General features: G+C 35.5%; 1 protein-coding gene across 1 annotated transcript; it reads left to right on the top strand.

The window, feature by feature from the left end:
- The first annotated feature begins 2,728 nt into the window (after positions 1–2,728).
- Positions 2,729–15,862, top strand: LOC149773753 (tetraspanin-9-like). Its single transcript, XM_089946038.1, has 9 exons — positions 2,729–2,958; positions 3,257–3,364; positions 5,405–5,638; positions 6,798–6,872; positions 7,789–7,893; positions 11,707–11,889; positions 13,415–13,498; positions 14,839–14,928; positions 15,303–15,862. Exons 2-8 carry the CDS (start codon positions 3,299–3,301, stop codon positions 14,902–14,904), a joined length of 813 nt encoding a protein of 270 aa, XP_089802164.1. The 5' UTR covers positions 2,729–2,958; positions 3,257–3,298; the 3' UTR covers positions 14,905–14,928; positions 15,303–15,862.
- Positions 15,863–21,750: the final 5,888 nt, after the last annotated feature.

The following is a 21,750-nucleotide window of genomic DNA, read 5'->3' as shown; positions in this document are numbered from 1 at the left end:
TTTGACCATGGCATACATTTGAATGATACAGTTTCTAATAGAAATAAAATTACCAAATTTATTAGAATTGCAATTAGCCTGTCTGCTATACCGATAAAGAACTGTAATCAGGAAATCAAATGAATGACCGAACCCATTTTGCTCAACATGCCTGCATGACCTGGTTGTGTCCTGTCTTCTCATAGTGTCACCGTTTTCTTTTCCATGTTCTCTCTATCTTTTTCAGTCTCTTTCGGGTCATCAACCGTAACCGATTATCTGCATTCTTTTCGCACTGTGTGTTGCACATATATAGCTACTTTTCCACTTTAAATAAATACAAGAATACGCAACTTAAATATTTTTCAGGCATTTGTTACTTCTGGGATCGAACAATAAGCCCCACTCTTGACAGATACCGTCATATCATAATTCAACAGAAACTATTCATATTATGGATCAGAACGCAGCCTAACACCTAATACATACGATCTTATTACCATAAAATCGATGTCTTTCGCTTGGGAGTAGTCGCTTTCCTGACGGAACAAAGACATAACCTAGACAAAATAAAATGTGCTACGCCATACTATGCGCTATAAATCACAAATTGGACTATGTGTCAATCGGCTGGCGTTCTTAAGGCCAAATATCATTGAAACTCAGTTAACAGAACTCGCGTCTTAATTATGCAACTGAATCAACCAAATTCACTTCATGTCTTAACTACATTACTGGCTAACTAGCATCCATTGGCATAACATTTCCAGACATAGTAAAATCAATTCCTAGCCTACTCGATTCGTATCATTTAAGACACATGAATCCACACAATTCTCACAATTTGTGTCAGACTTAAAGTATAAAATTCCTAGAATACATGATTCCTATTACACAGTAAAGGATAAATTCGAACAAATTCATATCAAGGAAAAATATATGACATTCTGAGAATACATGAGTCATATAACATTCAAAACAAGTGAATGCAAACAATTAACTTCCGAACTCAAGTAAAATTGAAGTATGAATTTAAAACTAATACATGCAACGAATAATTATAAAATTATATCAATAAACACAATGCAGGCGATTGAGACAAACCTTGTGCTTTCTGTGACTCGCTTTTCCAATGCAGCCGAATTTTTCTGTTCCGTGTCCCTCAGCGTCCTTTGGACATTTTATAACTTGAATTAATTTTTATTTCCCGAGCTCACCTCCCTGGGTTCCCAAAGAAACTTAGACTGTCTAATGTCGCGAGGGACATTACATCATAAACTGAAATTCGTCTGGGAATCACACACTCCCTAATTAGCGTAGCCAATCAGAATTAACTTTAATCTAAAATGCGGTCATAACTATTTCTGGAAAAACTCATTTTATGTTTATGGTACTTATTGACAAATGGCACAAATCGTCTCTGGATTATCTCCGCTTTTATATTTTCCTTTACTTACCCCGCCCCCAATTCACCTCGCCTTTCAAACTGTCTGACCGCTATCTCATTTAAAATCGATCATGCCCCAGCAAGAGCATAACCCGCCCCCTCCCCTCGCAAGCAAGCGATTTATTGCTGGCGTAGCCCATTGGTTAAAATTAATTGTCACATGTCACGCTGACTGTGACAAGATTCGCTCAGTTGTTGTGCAGTAATCATCTTTCAAAATTCACTCTGTTACAATGTATGTAATGCCGTAGAAAAGGACATTTAATGCATTCCTAATTCCTATTTTTATTACTGTTGTGAGTGTATTTTCAGTCTCTCTGTACAAAGTGCTTATTTGATTGTTTAGGACCAAGTAATCGTTGTGAATTCATTCAAAGGAGTTATGAACAATGCCATTGTGATACATCAAGACTGTTGGCACTCCAGCACATTGACGATCCGGAATTGATTCGTAACACTCTATTATTTTTGGCTTGTGATAGAACGTTCAGAATTATTTTGGACTTAATTCACATTACTGTAAGTTCCTCTGAAACCTTCAGTTTATAATTTGAGAATAAATTATCTGTTAAGTTTTACATAAATTAGTGATTTCGCTTCTTTTTGCTACTTAGTTTTAAACCACACACACACACACACACACACACACAATATATATATATATATATATATATATATATATATATATATATATATATATATATATATATATATATATATATATATATATATATATATATATATCTGTGTGTGTGTGTGTGTGTGTGTGTGTGTGTGTATTACATGCTTATGATATATTAAACAATAAAGCAACATTGATAATTAGAGAATTCACGACATTGTAAATGTTTTTAATTATGACATTGTTCAATGAAAAACTATTACCAACTGAACAATATTTTTCTTTTTTAAAAGATTTCAAGAATGAAGAAGGAAGTTTGAAATGCTTAGTAAAAGTGGGGATCTGCTTTTAATAATGGGCGGTAGACTAATGTCTGTTCTCTTGGAAATCATCAGTAGGACGAACAGCGTAGACCACGATCTGAAGTGAGTCCATGTCATTTTGTCAATGGGTTTAAACGCGAATTGGATGACTACCCTAGATGTTGATATGCCAGTATAAGCTAGGCTTATTCCTTCACGATACTGCATATTTTTATACCATTCAAATCAATGTACAGAGTGTTTTACATCGTCGGTATTCAAAAGTTCCGGTAGAATATGCTCTGCGATAATGTAACTTCTACTTATGCAAATGTAAACAATGGTGTAATTTATTATGCAGTCTGACTTAAGCGTTATTCATAGCTTTGCACGTTCTGTCACGAGTCATTCTTTGAATGGTGTTTTGAGAAACTTGATAACCTTTTGTGTATATACTGCCTGACACAATTTGCTTGTTCAATACTTAAGAATATTTCAGTGATTACGATATACCAGTGACAAAGTATAATAGAGGTACCAGTCTAAACCAGAACGTTGTTATTTAAAGTTACCGGTTGAACGAATACAAGCTGTTCCAGGATTGTGAAGTAAGCACAACATTTGAGATTCTCTCTCTCTCTCTCTCTCTCTCTCTCTCTCTCTCTCGCAGTAACAAGGCACGCGAACACAAAAGTTGAAATCGCTGAATCACAAATTTATGAAGTACATTTCATTGATTGATTGATTTACTTATTTATTTGATCATTTTGGAAAACGCGTCCCTAATACCGTGTTAATCTCTTGACGAGCGATGTATAAATGCATGTATATACCCCACTGCTGTATACAAAATACCTATTCATCCTGCACAAAACTTGAGTCATCCATTTCATTTGCATTTTTCAGACCAGAAACCTACTGCGGTCATTTTTTACATAACCAGCCATCATGTCTTTGGGTTGTGGAGGAAAATGCGCAATGTTCTTTCTTGTTCTTATCAACACATTATTTCTGGTAAGTGGAGTTACCCCTATGTAGCATATCAATCAAAAAGCAGGACAAGTACTGGGTTGTTATTTCCCGTCTCCCCCCAAAATATATGCCTTCATTGCCCATTGCCTAATATCTAAAAAGGAAATTCAGTGTCTACAGAACCATTCCTTAAAAGTGGCTGTTTGATTCTTCTTTCTTTGCTCCTAGAAAATGTATGCCCACGTTCCCTTGTTCCTTCAGACCCATAGAGAGAGCTACAGCTATGAATATAAACCATATGTAACTAAATTCATCCTCAGTTCTTCTGAATTTCTTTTATAACCTACAGGGACGTCTGAATCATTTTGGGGAAATGCGGGAGGGACTTGCAAATTCTCAGATTCTATCAAAACCTCTGATGCGTTATACTGTGAATCACTTAACAATAGAAAATGGTGATGTGTTCACTTACTTGTGATAGAGTTACTTTCCTTGATTTTTACCGGTTTCATTTTGGCAAAGGACTTACACATTTTTAAGGTAGAGCCATAGCCTACGTCAGAGTTGCCTCCTCATTTCCATTATTGTGTGTGTGTGTGTGTGTGCGCGATTTGGCTTTTTAACGTAGCTTTAACAATTTTTCAGTCATATCGCTACGATGTCTGTATTGTGGCAGTTTATAGTGATGTCTAGCACTGGGGCATCATGCCGCAGACATGCAGCATGATGTCCCACCCAGTCGCATTATTCTGACACCGAGCCGACCAGTCCTAACACTAACCTCGTAATACTGAGCGCCAAGTGAGGCAGCTGTTAGTACCATTTTTATACATCTTTATTATGACTCGGCTGGAGATCGAACCCACGACCTCCCGCATCTGAGGCGGACGCTCTAACCACTAGGCCACCGGAGCGGTCGTAGACATTATAGCGATATGACTGAAATATTGTAAAATATGCGTTAAAAATCCAAATCACATACACACACACACAGATACACACACACACCATTATTGTTGTTGTTGTAGGGTTTAATGCCATTTTCAGCACAAGATATGCTATACATGGCGGCCAGTATTAATGGTGGAGGACGAACCCGGGAAACTCCCGGAAAGAACCACCGACCCACGAGAAGCTAATGGCAAGCTTTCTCACATACCAACATAGGCCGAACCCGCGACTCGAACCCACGCAGACAGAGGTGAGATGGCAGTGATCTGTAACGGTGAGTGCATTAGACTTTAGACCACTCGGCCACTCGGGCCCCCCACCATTATTGTAAGATATATAGAATTTTAAAAAAATATTTAAAAAAATAAGAAAGTGTATAATATCTTCACCGTTTAAATTTTGTTGGCAAAATTAACCAATTCTTAGTGTTGATTTTGTTTTTCGTTATCATTTGATTTTCTTTGATTTTCTGTAACATTTGATTGAGGTATAGAATTTGATTAAAAATTATGTTGATGATTGCCTCACATGAACTCAATTCCTAATATGATTATGACAAATTCTTAAATTTTTAAAAAATGTATTACTTATATTTCAGTCTAGGACAATAAATCAGCCCCCGCTCGTGATGATATTGATGTTCGGGTTAGGGGCTGATATCACATATTTAGAGAAAGCTGCAATTATTCGCAGCCACTTTTATCTGCATACATCGGTGTACATTTTATACTCTGACCGGTATTTCTTGTGGCTGTGGGGCATCTGTCGGCTGAAGGGTTCTTTTGATGACATGTACATTTTATTTCCGGAGAAAAGTCTATCTTTGGTGACTTGTAAATCCACATGGAATTGGACAGTCATCTGTCCTGTGGCCATTTAAAATTTCGCGCTAGATATGGCTATTACCAATTACAAGTATGTGTCTAAAGTCTACGCAGGATTCTTGCGGAATGATTTGCATGCAGCAAAAATTACACATTTTAATGAACCAGTGAGATCAGACCAACATATCGTCCTGCAGTATCAATACAGATGGGGGAGGGGAGTTGATTTATCGGGCTGATTTCAGTCTTGCTAATGATAAACCTAATTTAGTGATGACGTGCTCATAGTTAAATGATTCTATTTCAGTTGTTGGGGATTGCGCTTCTAGTGATCGGCATTGTAATGCGCGTGAATGCAGGCATTCTTAATGACACAGAAATCCTTAAGCTTATGAACCAAGTAAACCTAAATGGAGTCACCATGGCGACGCTTATTACATCTCTGTCCCTTTTCTCCATCTGTCTGGGATGCTTCATCATCGTTGTGGCAGGCATGGGAGCTTTTGGTGCGTGCTGTAAAGTTAAGTGCATGCTGATTGTGGTAAGTTAATCTTACTAACAGCGATTTTTTTCCACTTCTAATTGACATTTAAATAAATATTTTTGCACCAAATGCGTCCTCACATTCTTTTTTTCTTTCTTTCTTTCTTTCTCAGATAGAGTTTTCGTTAGATGCTTCTGTGTGTAGTTACCTCCTTGTTATTAAACTACTTATATGTAAACATCATCCATTCATGCATGCAACCATATATACATGTATACATGCATACGTGTATTTTGCCTACGATCAATATATTTCCCCAAAATAACCAAATACTTACGTTGTTATGCCTCATTTATAGATTGAATATGTCTCTGACAACGCGGACGAGATTGGGTTTCAACCTTGCTTTATTTTCCTCAAACAACAATGCTTCTAAACATCTCTTATCTTAATGCTTTATAAATCCATTATTTTCTCTTACTGAGCTTAAAGAGTAATTATACATGCGACAACTATTTAGAAATAAGTGTTGTTTTTTTTCCAACTGAGCTGCTATAAATGAGGCAAGTGACTTATGTTTCACAGAAACATAAAGAAATGATAGTTTAAAATGGATTCAATTAACATTGATACAATGTCGTAACTAGGATAATTGGGCCCCTGTGCAAAGCTTACCGATGGGCCCCTGCAATGGTAATAGTTAGGATATTTGGGCCCATGTGCAAAGCTTACCGATTGACCCCTGCAATGGTAATAGCTAGGATATTTGGGCTCCTACGCAATGCTTACCGATGTGCCCCTGTAATGTAAATATCTAGAATATTTGGACCCCTGTGCAAAGCTTACTAATAGGCCCCTGCAATGGTAATAGCTAGAATATTTGGACCCCTGTGCAAAGCTTACCAATGGGCCCCTGCAATGGTAATAGCTAGGATATTTGGGACCCAACGCCAAACTTACCAATGGGCCCTTGCAATCTTAATAGCAATTTTTCAGGTCCAAAACTATGGTATTTGATGGGTGATATATTGCCAGTTCCTAGTTTCTTACTATAGTGTAAAACAATAATTTATTTGGATGGGCTCGTGGGACCCTCTGTATTCGGGGGCCCCTATGCTTTACATCATCTTTCTATATGGTAGCTACGCCCCAGCATGGACACCCTTTTATGGAAGATAAATCACGCAACGCTCCTGTGTTTCTTTTTCATTTACAGTATGCAATCACCATTCTTTTGCTCCTTCTGGCTGAAATAGCAATCGTCGCTTTATGGGCAACGATGAGAAACAAGGTAAGAAAATAAACATTTTTTATTGAATACCCCGAGTTCATTTTATTATCGTTAATTCGGACTGAAAGAAACTATAATAAAGCCAACCCCAACTGGCCTGCATGAATATCGAGTATGCAACTCGTGGATGACGAGTCTTACACTCGGGTCGCTTGCCTATTTACTGTATGTGTGTCCTGTGCCAATATTTAATCTAAAATGTTAGAGAGTTTCCAATAAAATATTATAAATATTCTTATTTTGACGAAAGTTTTTGAAGAGATATTGACTTTTTAACTTAGATTAACGTTTATCATTGTTAGCGATTGCCCCTTCAGTGGCGTTCATTTACTGTTCTTTTCCGAGTCGTTCTGAGTATATACCGACACAAAAACCGTTAGGACGCTGTACTAATTGTATTTCTTAGGAAGCTTTACCAAGTGTGTTTGTTAGGAAACTTTACTAACTGTATTTTCAACATTCATTTCGTTTCAGCAATCCGTATTTCGCTTGCTTCTCGTTTCAACAATCATCTCGTTTAAGCAATCTCTGTCTCGCTTGGCCCTCGCTCGTTTCAACATTCATTTCGTTAAGCAGTCTGTATTTTGCTTGCCTATTATTTCAACAATCATCTCGTTTAAGCAATCCGTATTTCGCTTGCTTCTCGTTTCAACATTCATCTCGTTTAAGATTTCGTTGGCCTCTCATTTTAACAATCACCTCATTTATGCAGTATTTATATCGCTTGCCTCTCATTTTAACAATCACCTCATGTATGCAGTATTTATATCGCTTGCCTCTCATTTTAACAATCACCTCATTTATGCAGTATTTATATCGCTTGCCTCTCATTTTAACAATCACCTCATTTATGCAGTATTTATATCGCTTGCCTCTTGTTTCAACACTCATCTCATTTAAACAATCTGTATTTTAGGTGGAAACTATCGTTACAGCAGAAATGACGAATGCCTTCAAGGGCTATAATGGACCCAGTGCTTCAGATGAAAAGACCGTCGGTTGGAACCTTCTCTTCATTGGAGTAAGTTTGCAAATTAGTAGACGATGTCACAATATTTTAACGATATCAGCAGCTTATATGAAAATGTCTATCTGTCTGTCTGTTGGTCTGTTTGTCAACAAGACACTTTCATTGTTTGTGTATGTGTGTCTCTATTGTTCTTTCTATTGGTACTGGACATTATCTGCAATGAGCAATTAAATTCATTTTACCGCATTACTACCGACAAAGACACCTATGGTGTCGAAGTGTTTATATATATATATATATATATATATATATATATATATATATATATATATATATATATATATATATATATAAACAACCATAGGAAATAATTCACTAAAACGTTAGAACGGCCGCCTCGGAAGCGGGGGTTCGAAACCTGGCCGAGTCATACCAAAAACTTACAAAAATGGTATTAACAGCTGCCTAACTAGGCGCTCAGCATTAAGAGGGTAGTGTTAGGACTGGTCGGCCTGGTGTCAGGATAATGTGACTGTGTGGGACATCAAGATATATGTCAGCGGCATGATGCCCAGTGCTAGACATCACTATAAACTGCCCCACTGCAGGCATCGTAGCGATATGACTGAAAAATTGTTAAAGCTACGTTAAAATCGTAATCTCTCTCTCTCTCACACAAACACACACACACAATAATCAGAGAAATATAATTCACTAAAACGTAAAGGAATATGTTTGAAAACAGAAATAAAATGCCTTTAACTTCTTACAGTATATAATCGTCATTTAACGTTACTGGATGGATTTTAAAGTGTTCGTATAAAGCAGTGTGATACACTAATGTTGTTGGCATATCGGTTTTGTGATTCACCATGGCATATGAAGGTATATGTATGTTTTTTTATGAGTTTATTGCGATATGATCCCATAAATGTCTAATTAGGTATATAGAACAAAATTATAACTCATTTCATTTTTCAATGCTATACTCGAATTTTGTTTCATTTTTCAATCATGAATGCATTATAATAATGGTTTGTATGGAATTTAAAATGTGTTTTGAATTACGATAGTCCTAGTGGAGGCCTAGTTTTGTATTACGTGAAAAAGAGACGGTTTATTTAAATACCACTAAAAAGTGGATAATTCCAGTGCACTTTCTTAATTTCAAATACTTCCTGGTAAATTTATACAGGTATATCAGTCCAAAAATCCAGGTAGATAATTCGAGTCATTAACATAAATTTTATGTAGGCAGTATTCATACATTCATACATTTTGAATCGCACATGTGTTGCTGTTTTGGAGACTCCCAAACATCCTGGTTTGGTATCATACTAAAATCAAATGTTTCAGATAACAGGGATCTGCGCATGTGCTCATGTCTCAAACACTAACATCACATAAATTCCATAGTGGTCTGGGTCGATAAGAGCACTCAGTTTTTTATTGCGCACTGGTTAGGAAACTTAAGATAGAAAATAACAAATCATGATCTTTGCTTTTGTGCCAAATAAATCAAATATAAGCAACATAGGCGCACGTACCTTGTTGGGCTTATCGTCAGTCCCCCCTCCTCCATCTCTCTCCCTCCCTCCCTCCCTCCTTCTATCTCACACACACTCTTTCTCTCTCTCTCTCTGGAATTGCAATCTGACCAACAAAGAAAAAGAGACAGACATACAGAGATAAAAACAGAGACAGACTGACAGGCAAACTGATAGATGATGAAACAAGGTTATTTGTTTTGGTTTTCATTTTGCTTAGCATATTCACCACTATTTTTAATGTACTCTCCGATTATCGAATTGAATCGAATTTCCACGCTTTCGCTGTTTGGAAAATTGGCAATGCAGTGTTGTAATGCTCCACTTTCTTATTTAAAACAATTTCTAGTTTTCAATCCTAAGTGTTTCCTTTATTTATTTAATCAGTATGACTGACAATAGAAACTCAGAAAGGTGCAAATGAACAATTTCTGAAAACGATTGTGAATAGCAGCAGAACTACATTTTGTAGCGGGACGCATGTAAAGTATATGAAAAGTTCACTTTCTCTTTTAATACGCCGTTTCCGGCCGTCCATCTTAACTCTGCTGGAAAATTGAGTTTATGTATTTGTATGCGATATAAATAAAATATATTAATAGGATGTATGCTGTATTTTTTATATGCCAATCGTTGTATCATTATTTCATTAAAGAACAGGATAACATCGTTTCCTTGTAATGACAAATGTCTGCATCTCGTGTTATATCGAAACTACAGTGTCTATATATGTGTAAAGACACTACTATAACAACACAGGTAATAGAGTTATGATCCGTTTCAGGTAGTACATTTGCGATGGAGACATTTTCTTGACGAATTTTCAAGAAAATGTTGGCATCATTTACAAAAAATTGCTTTATTGTATTTCTTCATCCATTATAATGCCTCATAAAAGTCAGTATGAATCCATATTTGTTCATGATTTTGGCTTAAATTAGCTGTAGGAGGTAATATACAAACGCTGCACTGAAAATATCATACAATCTACCTTTCAATTTCAAAGAATACGTGTTTTCCTCTGCAACTTCGATCTGAGTAGGTTTTTCTCGACACGTGCATAGTTCCTTTTAAGATTACATTAACAAAAACCATAAGAACTCTTTTGCTTGGATTAATTATTTCAACGGTTTTTCTTTCCATCCCTTATAGTCTGAATATACCTCCCTGTTTGTTTGTACCCCCTTCCATACCAATTTAAAAGACGAAAAGCCCAAATGAGATAAAAGATGCACATAACTTAGTTCATTTATTAACTTATAACTTGAAACCTGATTATGCCCAGGTGGAACCCTTAGTCCATTATAGTCTGAGCATTTCATTCCAAACGGAAGTTTTCAGTGTAGAAAACGACCCTATTCGCCAGTATTTTCCAGTTTCTGGACAAGACCATTTTTAGCGAAGTGGTGTATGCATGACTACACATGTATGTACATAGAAGAAAAATACTATGTCGTCTGATTCCGATATTTAGAATGTCGAAGCAAGCAAAGGAAAAGATCGACAACTATAAATTTGTTTTTCACGTGGGTTTAACAAGCGGTGTGATTTCTATGTACATATGTACAAAGGATATAATTCTAAACTCTCAACATTATGGTAATTTACGGAATTATCCAGATTTCCATTATTGAAATTGGTAGGGGGACACATACAAAAGGGGAGGTATATTCAGACGATAGTTGACTCGGACATCTGGATAGTCTTAATGGCAAATTCATATGCTCTATAACCATGACATTCTTCCCCATGTTTTTGCTTTACAATTTTTAATTTCTATTTTGCTTTTGGTTTGTTTTAACACCGGGGGGGGGGTCGCAGTAATAGATTCTCTCGACATAAATGCTGTTTCACTTGTTTTCGTTTTTACTTTGGTCTAGTGCAGGTCAACATTTTGAAGGTTATAAAGTCACAACGCAAGTAAAGTGTCTTATGCCCAAGGACACAACGCAGTAGCGCATGTTAGTGTATATTAACTTTCAATAGGGGAGATAACCACTGTATAAGATGAAATATCTTAATGCAAAGGCAGACTGTTTAAGACACGTGTACGTTGATTTATGATCAGATGTCTTGAAAATAAAATATGCATACATGTACTTTCAATTTCGACAAATTGTTCTGGGTTAAATAGCCAAGGTACGAAATTTTAAACGAAATCGGATGATCTTTTACATTAACAAGAGGCACGATGTGTTTTTAGTGCAATAGCCTTTCTCACCAAGGCAATTTTCATATGCAATATGGACAACTAAAACGTGCAATAACTTTTTTATTTACTTACTTAATTTATTTATTTATTTATTTATTTTTCAAGATGGACTGCTGTGGAGTGGTGGGGCCTTCTAACGATCTAGATGAGTTTGCTAGCACGAATTGGGCAAGTTCTAGAAGTGCAGATAAAATCCCATATTCCTGCTGTAAAAATTCCAAATCGGATAACTATGCTTCCGGTTCGGATACAAGCTGTACACAGTCTTTTCAAAATTACAGATCAACCGTAAGTTATTGACCTGTACTGCATGGTACTGGTAGTTTCTCTTATAGCTTTTAGTTAACAAACAAATTAAATGTTACTATTTCTCTAAATACCACCATCACGTGTACTACTACTGTTACTACTAATACTACGTACAACGATGACGACGTCGATTACTATTACTACTATTATTGCAACTACAACTGCTATTTCATTAACAAGAACAGCAACAAATAATTATTTCATGGTGCCAATAATTTTGCTTCTCCCTACATGTACTACTTCTAATGCTACTTATATTAATTAAACATGTGATACTTTCCACGAGATGTGTGTTTGTGTGTTTGTGTATGTGTATGTGTGTGTGTGTGTTTGTGTGAGTGAGTGTGTGTGTGTGCGCGTGTGTATGTGTGTATTTGTGTGTGCGTGAGCGTGTGTGTGTGTTTTCTCTATGGGATGTAGAAGGTAAACTGGTTTGTTTTTGTCTTCGATCTTTTTACTCAAAGAGTCAACTTGTTATTTGCTATTTTGTTATCAGAAGTTCAGAGACAGCTCCCTTTTGCATACGGATTCCTTAGAGACAGCTCCCTTTTGCATACGGATTCCTTAGAGATATAGCATCTGAACAGACAGCTAACTTAATTTATCTTTTTTTCTCCATGATCATTCTCCACCATACTCTAATTTAATGAAGGTTTGTTTTTTAGTTTTTGATGTTTTGTATGAAAATAATTAGTAAATATACAAAGCATCCTTCAGGGAACCAGGAAACGGAATGTACACCATAATACTTGGTAAATATTATATTTGTCAGCTGTAGATGAACATATCAATCAATTTCATCGCCCTGCAGTTTTTGTTAGAGTGATTGCTCTTTTGGTATTTTACCACAGTATGATATAATTTTGTTAATGCGAATTGTCCTGCAGGTTTTTATGGATTTCCATGAAACTTGGCAAATATTAAGATATTCGCCTGCAAATATTATGCTATGGCCTCCAAATGCCAATATCGACCAATCAGTTTGCTCCAGCTATATTTACTGAAATTCCTTTTCTTTATGTAGTGTAGCTTAACGCAGTTGTTGGCGCAACTAGCCTCGCAGTTGTCTTGGATTTTTTGTACGGATCATTGTGAAACTTGGTACATATTATTGCTGTCACCTGAAAGAAGTACACGTTGACAAAAATGTCTTTTGTTTGAGTTATTGCCCTTCTTGACTTACAGCTCAAGGCAATGTGTAACAGAATTTTGTGACTGTAACTATTTTTGCAGTTTTTAATGCATTGCTGTGAAATTTAGTACATATTATTGTTATCGGAAGTAGATATTCCTTTTCACAAAACATTGTACTCCAAATAAGTTTTGTTGAGTTATGCGCTTTTCTTTGCTAAAGCATCATTTCTATTATCGGGTAGGGGTTTGAAAGTAATCGGTTGGGATCTATTTACGTGAGTCAATCACACACTATTCCTCTAGTTTTATTTTAAATATTTAATTTCGATTGTATAGTCTTACAGAAAACTGTTATGCTACTCTTTTCCAGGGCTGCTACAAAGCCATCTACAGCTGGTTCAACCAGTACAGCACTGCAGCCATCGTTATTGCTGCCATAATCCTTGCCATCGAGGTAAGGAACGATATGTCTGGTCTTCGTTACAATGTCAGACGTATACTTTTTCATACAAAGTTAAACATCCATTAACAAAAATTTTGAATCGTCATGTTAAGTGCGTTGGTTTATGTGAGAAACGTTAAAGATGGGTTTCATAAGTTTAGGTTTTATAAAGAAATGACCAACATAGCACGGTTGCCTAACAAAACACGGTTGCCTAAAATAACGTTTTAATTTCTTTAAATTGATATGTAAAGTTTAAAAGCCGGTCATTGTAAGTGAGGCGAGTTAGGCTGGTCATGTACATTTCTCTTTACTTAACCTGAATATAATAAAATAGTTGACTGAGATACCCTGTCTACTCGAGTCCAACTGCAAAATGCACAGATCCAGATCTGCTGGAGCCAATAAATTTATGTCTATGCAGTTTGTTTAGAATAATAAGTAACACAAACAACATAGACCCTAATATGCTGGCGCATTACATGAGAGTAAATCATGGTCTATATTTGCACATCCAGTAAAAAGTTTAACTAATACAGGGACGATCTTTTTGGAACTTAATTGTGTGACCTATCTGCCTAGGAAACCAAAATATAACTAGTTCTTATATTATCCGGTTTAATGAAATGTCACCATTTATTAACAATCATTCTGTTATGATTTCATAATCGTCACCTACAACGGTTGTCGTATTTCATTTAGATTTTCTATAGAAATGGTGAAAACCCGTAGAAGTCACATTTTAACTCCCGTGTGGACACTGTTTATCTGTTATATTTCCTAATTAACACCTGAACAATCTATACATTTAGTGTTTTATAATTACCATCTGAATAATCTATACATTTTGTTCCTTTATAATTAACATCTGAATAAATCCATACATTTGTTGTCTTATAAGTAACACCTGAATAATCTATACAATTGTTGTCTTGTAATTAACATATTAATAATATGTACATTTGTTGTGTTATAATTAACACCTGAATAATCTATTCATTGGTTGTCTTATAATTAACACCTTAATAATCTATACATTTTTTGTCTTATAATTAACACGTGAATAATATATACATTTTGTTCTTTTATAATCAACATCTGAATAATCTATACAATTGTTGTCTTGTAATTAACATATTAATAATCAGTATATTTGTTGTCTTATAATTAACACCTGAATAATCTATACATTTGTTGTCTTATAATTAACACCTTAATAATCTATACATTTGTTGTCTTATAAATAACACATGAATAATCTATAAATTTGTTGTCCTATAATTAACACCTGAATAATCTAATCATTTGTTGCCTTATAATTAAATTCTAAATAGTTTATATATTATTTCCAGTTCTTTGGAATGCTGTTTGCTTTCGTACTTTGTCGTGACATCGGCAAAGAAGGTACGCTCGTATAAAGTGCATCACGAACAACACGTAAGGTTTGTATAATCATAAAGCGTTTGTTCCCCCGCCCCAATTCTCTCTCTCTCTCTCTCTCAATCTCTCTCTCTCTCTCTCTCTCTCTCTCTCTCTCTCTCTCTCTCTCTCAGTTTTGTCTTTTAGATTAAATTCCTCAATTTTTTTTTTTTTTTTTTTTTTTTTTTAATAATCAGTTTGCCAGAAATGTTTACATCTTTCTCCATTGTGGATATTCAACCTCAGTCAGCATTCAGCATAGGTGACATCATAATTTACAGATCCTCTCATGCAAAATTCATTAATATTTGTGTCATGGACGATCGTCTTGTGCACAGTTAGTTTGTTTGGATGCTTTGGATAGATACAAGTATTAATTCTCATTTTCTTTTTCCAGAGAGCATGCGTCACCTATTGTACAGAGAAAAATATCGTTTACTTTCGTGCTAGAAATTGTGTCGTTATATTATCTCGTGTCTACCTTTATAGTATATATTTCGCTAAAGACTTTACATAATGTTTTAATGTATTGCTTTCATAACATTTTTTTCTATACATCGAGAGCTTAACTGCATGTTAATAAAACTGACTGCAAAGTAACCAGCTAAAGGAAACTAAAAAGCAATTCCTATTTTGAGCTAAAGCATCGCATAATATTTTATAGGCATAGGAGACGAAAGATAATGGAACAAAATATATATAGGTTCTTATGATATCCGAGAAATATAATGTTTGAATATCGAAAAAGAACGGCTAGTGTCTATAACCACGATCCTATTGACGCTAGAGAATTTATCGTTTTCTTCGTATCTCCGTTATTAGACCGGCATGGTTTTGTTCCGAAACAATCGGGTAACTTAGGAGTATTCGAATTAGAACATTGTTATTTATTACACTCTGTATATTATGTTTATCATACATTGCTTTTAATAAAGTTGATCATTGATTCAAAAGTAATTTATGGAGCATTTTTATTTCTGCCTACTAAAAAGGGGGTCAGTTTAGATTCAGATATAAAGTTAATATTTATTTCAGTTGTATACATAAGCATCCCTATGACAGACCTGTTATTTCTTATGTGATTTCTGTTTATAAAGACAATTGACAATATTGTAAATTTTGAGTTGACATTATTGTAAGATAATAATGTAAGGAGTAGTGACACTGTAATTTGGTTCGACACAGGATGTATTTGGGTAAGTACCAACAGTATTTTTGGCAGAAACACTAAATGTATGTTCTGTTTTATGCCTGCACTCATTCGATATCCGTTTTTTTTTTATTATAAACTCGCTGCAGCTGATATATTTTCCTGTATGCTAATAAACAAACTAACAAACAAACTATAGATAAATTAAAATCCTCTGGCGCTACTATGGAGACTTCATTCTTTTCACAGACAGATTGTACTGCTTCAAAAATAAATTAAACGTAAGGGAACAAAAGTACAATTTTGAGACTCAGTTTGAGTAGTCAATATTTGGCATCTTTTACGCTAAAAATGCCCTTTTAAAAAGCACTATGCAATACATTTTTGAATACTTTCAAAATTATTAAGCTGTCGCCGATTACTGAAAATTGTTCTCATTGTACATATCATTTTTTAATAGTTCCCATTATTCTCTATAAAACAAGAAGGCTGTTAAAAGAGGGAAGTTTAAAAATAAAACCAATTCTATAAGGCTATTTAATTTTTACAGGTACATTTTCTGAAGAAAGTTGGCAGGCAAGAAATATCAATTTTTGTTTCTCAAAATCTTCTGAGTGAAATATCAATGATATATCAGAAACGTATGTGCATACTTTATTTATATTAATTTCCCTTGTTCAGGTGTGGAACTCAACCCTAGATTGTCGTGCATCAAATAAAGTCAATATTTGTATTCATTCTAAACTGATTGGGGTTCTGTTGCATAGCTTCGATATCGATAAATCCCAGCTCTTCGTATTAGAACAGAGTCCCGTTCATTAAACCTTATTTCTCTTCTGACAGTTGCAGATGGATTGATGCGTCATACCTTCAATATTAAGTGAATTCTTAGGCGTTACACATGACTGAACATCATTAATTAATTGTGCATTAATGTTGAATTTTTTGGACAATATTTTTCATATAAAATTTAATATGTAATGTTATTCTGATTACATGACATAGTCTTTAGTTGTGCATTTAATATGAAACTGCGTCAACCCAATACCACATATATATAGCAAATATCTTATATCATCATCTCACCGTGCTGCATGAGGAAATATCCCCATTTCATCTACAGCGTATAAAGTAAACAAAAAAGTAAAATCAGTGGAGACGACGCTTGTTTAAATGCTCTTAGAAAATAGTTCTAAATAAAGATCGCCGCAGGTGCGGTGTGTCCGGAATGTTAACGGTTAGATCACAGCTGAAGTGTTATGTCCGGAATGTTAACAGTTAGATCACCGCTAATATGATATGTCCGAAACGTTAACAGTTAGACACCGCAAATGTGATATGTCCTGAATGTTAACAGTTAGATCACCGCTAATGTGATATGTCCGAAATGTTAACAGTTAGATAACCGCGGAAGTGGGATGTCCGGAGTTTGCACAATTAGATCACAGCTGATGTGTTATGTCCGAATTGTAGACAACTAGATCACCGCTAAAGTGCTATGTTTTGAATATAGGCAATTAGATCACACCTCAGGTGGTATGTCCGGAATATAGAAAACTATATCATACCTCAATTAGTATTTCCGGAAAGTAGACACTTATATAAAGCTCATTTTTAACAGTAGGGTAGATACATAAAAGAGTAACCATATGCCTTAATTACTAATAAATGGTGAAGAATATGTTAGTGTATCAGTCAAATAGTACGCAGTTGGGAAAAGTGAAATGAATGATAATATTATCTTCCTATCAATCACTTATTTTATGAAATTTTGGGGATTGACAAGATTGTAACGCATGGATTTGCTATGATCTCACTACCACATCTGTTTAGATATAACACGTACTAGTGACTTTTTTCTAATGTTTTTCTCTACTTTTAAGTATCATATAAGTGATATGGTGTGATAGCGAATACTATTTACTTAACATCACGTTATTCACTGGCATTAAGCAGATTCATGTAATGCTATCTTATTTCGCACACGGAATTGAAGAAGCGATTAGCCGGAGTCCTATGGTATCGTGCAGGGACGTCATGGGGGTGGGGGGGCAGGAAGCATTGCCCCCAACCCCCCCCCCCCCGAATTTGCATCTGCTGTAAAATGTAAAATTGATGTTGCCTATATACGAAAATTAACAATCCCGTCAAGTTTTGCCCCCCCCCCCCCAACACCACCACCACCATTGAAGTTTCACCTCCCCATTAAGTTTTGCCCCCCGCCCCTGAAAAAAGTTGAAATGACGTTCCTGGTATCGTGTCTTTTAAAGTTAAAGATCAGCGAACAAGTAAGTAAAGACGCTAGTACCTACCTTCCAAATATTATATATGTATATTTATTGTACTTTGCTCTGCATTAAATTGTATTTAATTTCCAGTTTAAATAAGATGATTGCGGCAGATGATCGATAAATAGACCATTACGATTCCAGGTTATGCAAGGGGAATTACTCTGATATCGCAGTAATACCGAGAAAAAAAATATACCTGTGCGATTGCATATTCTTGTCCTAATGTTGCGAACTTCATGTATATGTTGCACGAAGTGTAAATCAGCTTGAAAAATGGATGCTACTTCCACGACCCTCATTCTGCCACGTACAACAAGAGAAATTTATTTTAAGGAATTAAAGCAATACGCCTGTAATCACCTGTGACGATGAGTGGTGCCGGGATTGTCGGTGAGGATGGACCGACGAACGCAAAGTAATCGTGTACAACTAAGTTTTCAGGTCATCACCTGTCAATTGCGAGATCAACTGGTGATGTAAAACTAGTAAATAATGGTCATATAATGGATATAAGATAAGTACACGATAGGTTGCGCTATACAGAAAAAAAAAAATTACCGCAAACTTCGAATACCACTATACACAACCCAAGATGTTATTGATATAGTTCACATACTGACTCAAATGTGATACCATAGATTCGATTCCTCGCTCCTTGAAAAATATGATAATCCTGTGATTTGAATCTTGCATAACATCATTGGACATTATCAGACGACAAACTGGTTAACCGATTTTTGCAGTCATATTACGTTTAAGTAAATAGAGATTCTATTTGAGGACGACCATGTTTGAATACAGTGGTATTCATGGTTGCATTCTTAAAATAGTGTATTCGCTAGCAATCCCGACATTTTTCCGATAACGATTGGTGATGCAGAACTAGTAACTTATGGTCATCCAATGTTTGTATGATCAGCACACGATAAATGGCGCTATGCAGAAAAATACCTAAAGCTTCGAATACCGCGATACTATAGAACCTGCAATACTGGAGGTAGCTATTATACTAGATCTGTGTCGCCCTAGACCAACTGATCCTGAAACAAAAAAATCTTTAAATAGGTTTAACTTTTAAGGATTGAAAAATAACACAAATTGTATGAAAACACCGAATTCTCAAATGTAAGAAATCGTTTGACTATAATATTTGATTTTCTTGGATTCTGTTGGTTATATAATTTGTAAGCTTCAAGAAAAAGAAAACAATTATTTATAAAGATAAGTTTTCCAACAACGAGACTCCAACCTGGACATAATACCCTGGAATCAGGAGAGACTTTTATTGTATCAATAAAGAAAATCAGTAATCAACCCTTCTCAGCTAGTGACCCGATTAACTTAAATATGATGCGGCTAACGTCCAAGCCACGATGATTTATAGGAGCGCGTTTTATGAACTGCTATATCCTCTATTAAGTTTTTTTTTTTTTTTTGAAGTTATTTTAAACAATTTTCTGGGAAACAAATATAATTCAGATTGTAGTAGTATACTGTACAAATTGTGCTACTGCAAAATATTGTAACAATCCATGGGTTTTACTTGACCGAGCAATGTCAAACCCTGGCGCGAATCCGCTAGAATTTATAAGTTTCCCCTAGTTCCAAAGACTTCCATACAACTTTCTAACTGTCCATCAATCGCACATCTTCATGGTTTCTCTTCACCAGCTTCCATTAACGCACCGTCAGCATTTCACGCCGTAAAACTATACAACTCCCCCTAATATCATGGTTTCAAGCCACATTTCGCCTCTAATATTGCATCACATTTGTCATCATGGCAACATAAACGCTACCTGTTGACAATGGAACAGTCCCTTCTCATTTATTCCATTGTGTAATATATCAGTCTCCGATCTTAAATACTGCACCTGGAGTCACACGATCAATGTGACAGGGAAACACATTCGTCTCTGACCTGAATTCACCAAAAGAAAACCTGACATCATGGAAACTCACTAACACTTCACTCCGTGACGTTTGCTCCTATTAATTGGCTAATTATTTCGGGCTGATGAATATTTCCACAGGACTGAGTTCCCATAATCAAACAAGTAATCACAAAAATCTAAGAAGTCCCTAAAACGAAGGCACATAGCAGCTGTAACAACCCAAGTTTATGTGCTATTTGCGTTTACATCTTCGTTTATAGTTTTGTTATATTTTAGTGATTAGTGACTACTTTATTTGAGGGGGGGGGGGAACGGTGTCTTTGGAAGATATTTCTCAAACCGAGTACTTAATTGCGGTTATTATCCAACCGTATTTTCATGACTTGATGACAGTACGAATTAGTTTCCTAAACTGGCCCCTATCAAACTTCTTAATTTAATCAATTCTTTCTCTTCTGTCATGTATAAGTGCTTAGTAATTTTAGATAGGAATATCGCTTTGTATTACGTGTATGTGTTCTGCTTAGCATTAGATACCAATAAGATTAGAATTACGTACTGATTAATCATTCCATTGTGAAGCATGAAAAACAACACAAGTGTGTTTTTAAAGTCCCATGAATGAGTGGTCATAAGTAAGATTAGAAGGAATTTACTTGTGGAATTATCACGTTTAAGACTCTTCAACTAAGGGAAAAGCTACCTCATGCCGCACACACACGATGGGTTTTATATTGTTGTTTTCACTTGGTCTTGACGTGATACTATACAAGTTGCTTTTAGAATCTTCCCCTATATCCAATAAAAATATTTCTATCGAGAGGAAAATCGCATACGCAGAACGATTTGCCTCCATTTGTGCATGACTCATTGCCTTTTCTATTGAAGAAATTGCATTTTGAAGAGGCATATGTCATTTCTTTTCATGCAAAAACAAGCACAAAAAAACAACGTAAGATCCTTTTGTATGCAAACAAAGGACGAGCGACCTTCATGCACAAAGCGTGATGATATGCAATAGGTACTGCATGAGGTGTGAGCGTTGCTGACAGATATCCCTTGATGCCATGCGTATTCTGGCGCCTTCCCGATTCCTTCCCGAATTCGTGTTTTAAGACATTCAAATAAATGAAAAAGGTCAACATTACAAACAGATTCATCAACAATAAGCCAGGATTAATTTCTTAGTGGCAAGGCGCGGAGTATATTAATTTAGGTAAATATTTTGGCTATTGCTATGTACCTGCACCCGAAGTCCGTATAGCTAAGAAGTGCTTGATGGCAGTAAGGTGCAGAATTAAATTGCTCAACACGTGCATTATTTGCACATGCTACGAGTTTATATGACGTCAGTCAGGACTGCAGTCATATTTTTCTAAACGTCATATGTAATATAATTCTTACAGGAATTATATTCGTACGATTTGATGTAACAGCTTTACTGGTGAGGCATTAAGCATGAAAAATTAACTGCAATCAGATCTACTTTTACGTTCCACGAATGTGAAA

This window comes from Sinohyriopsis cumingii, unplaced genomic scaffold (assembly GCF_028554795.1).
Source record: "Sinohyriopsis cumingii isolate HCF-2022 unplaced genomic scaffold, ASM2855479v2 utg000615l, whole genome shotgun sequence".
Lineage (NCBI taxonomy): Eukaryota > Metazoa > Mollusca > Bivalvia > Unionida > Unionidae > Sinohyriopsis > Sinohyriopsis cumingii.
The sequence above is the reverse complement of the archived record's forward strand: the minus strand, read 5'-3'. Positions and strand labels throughout refer to the sequence as shown.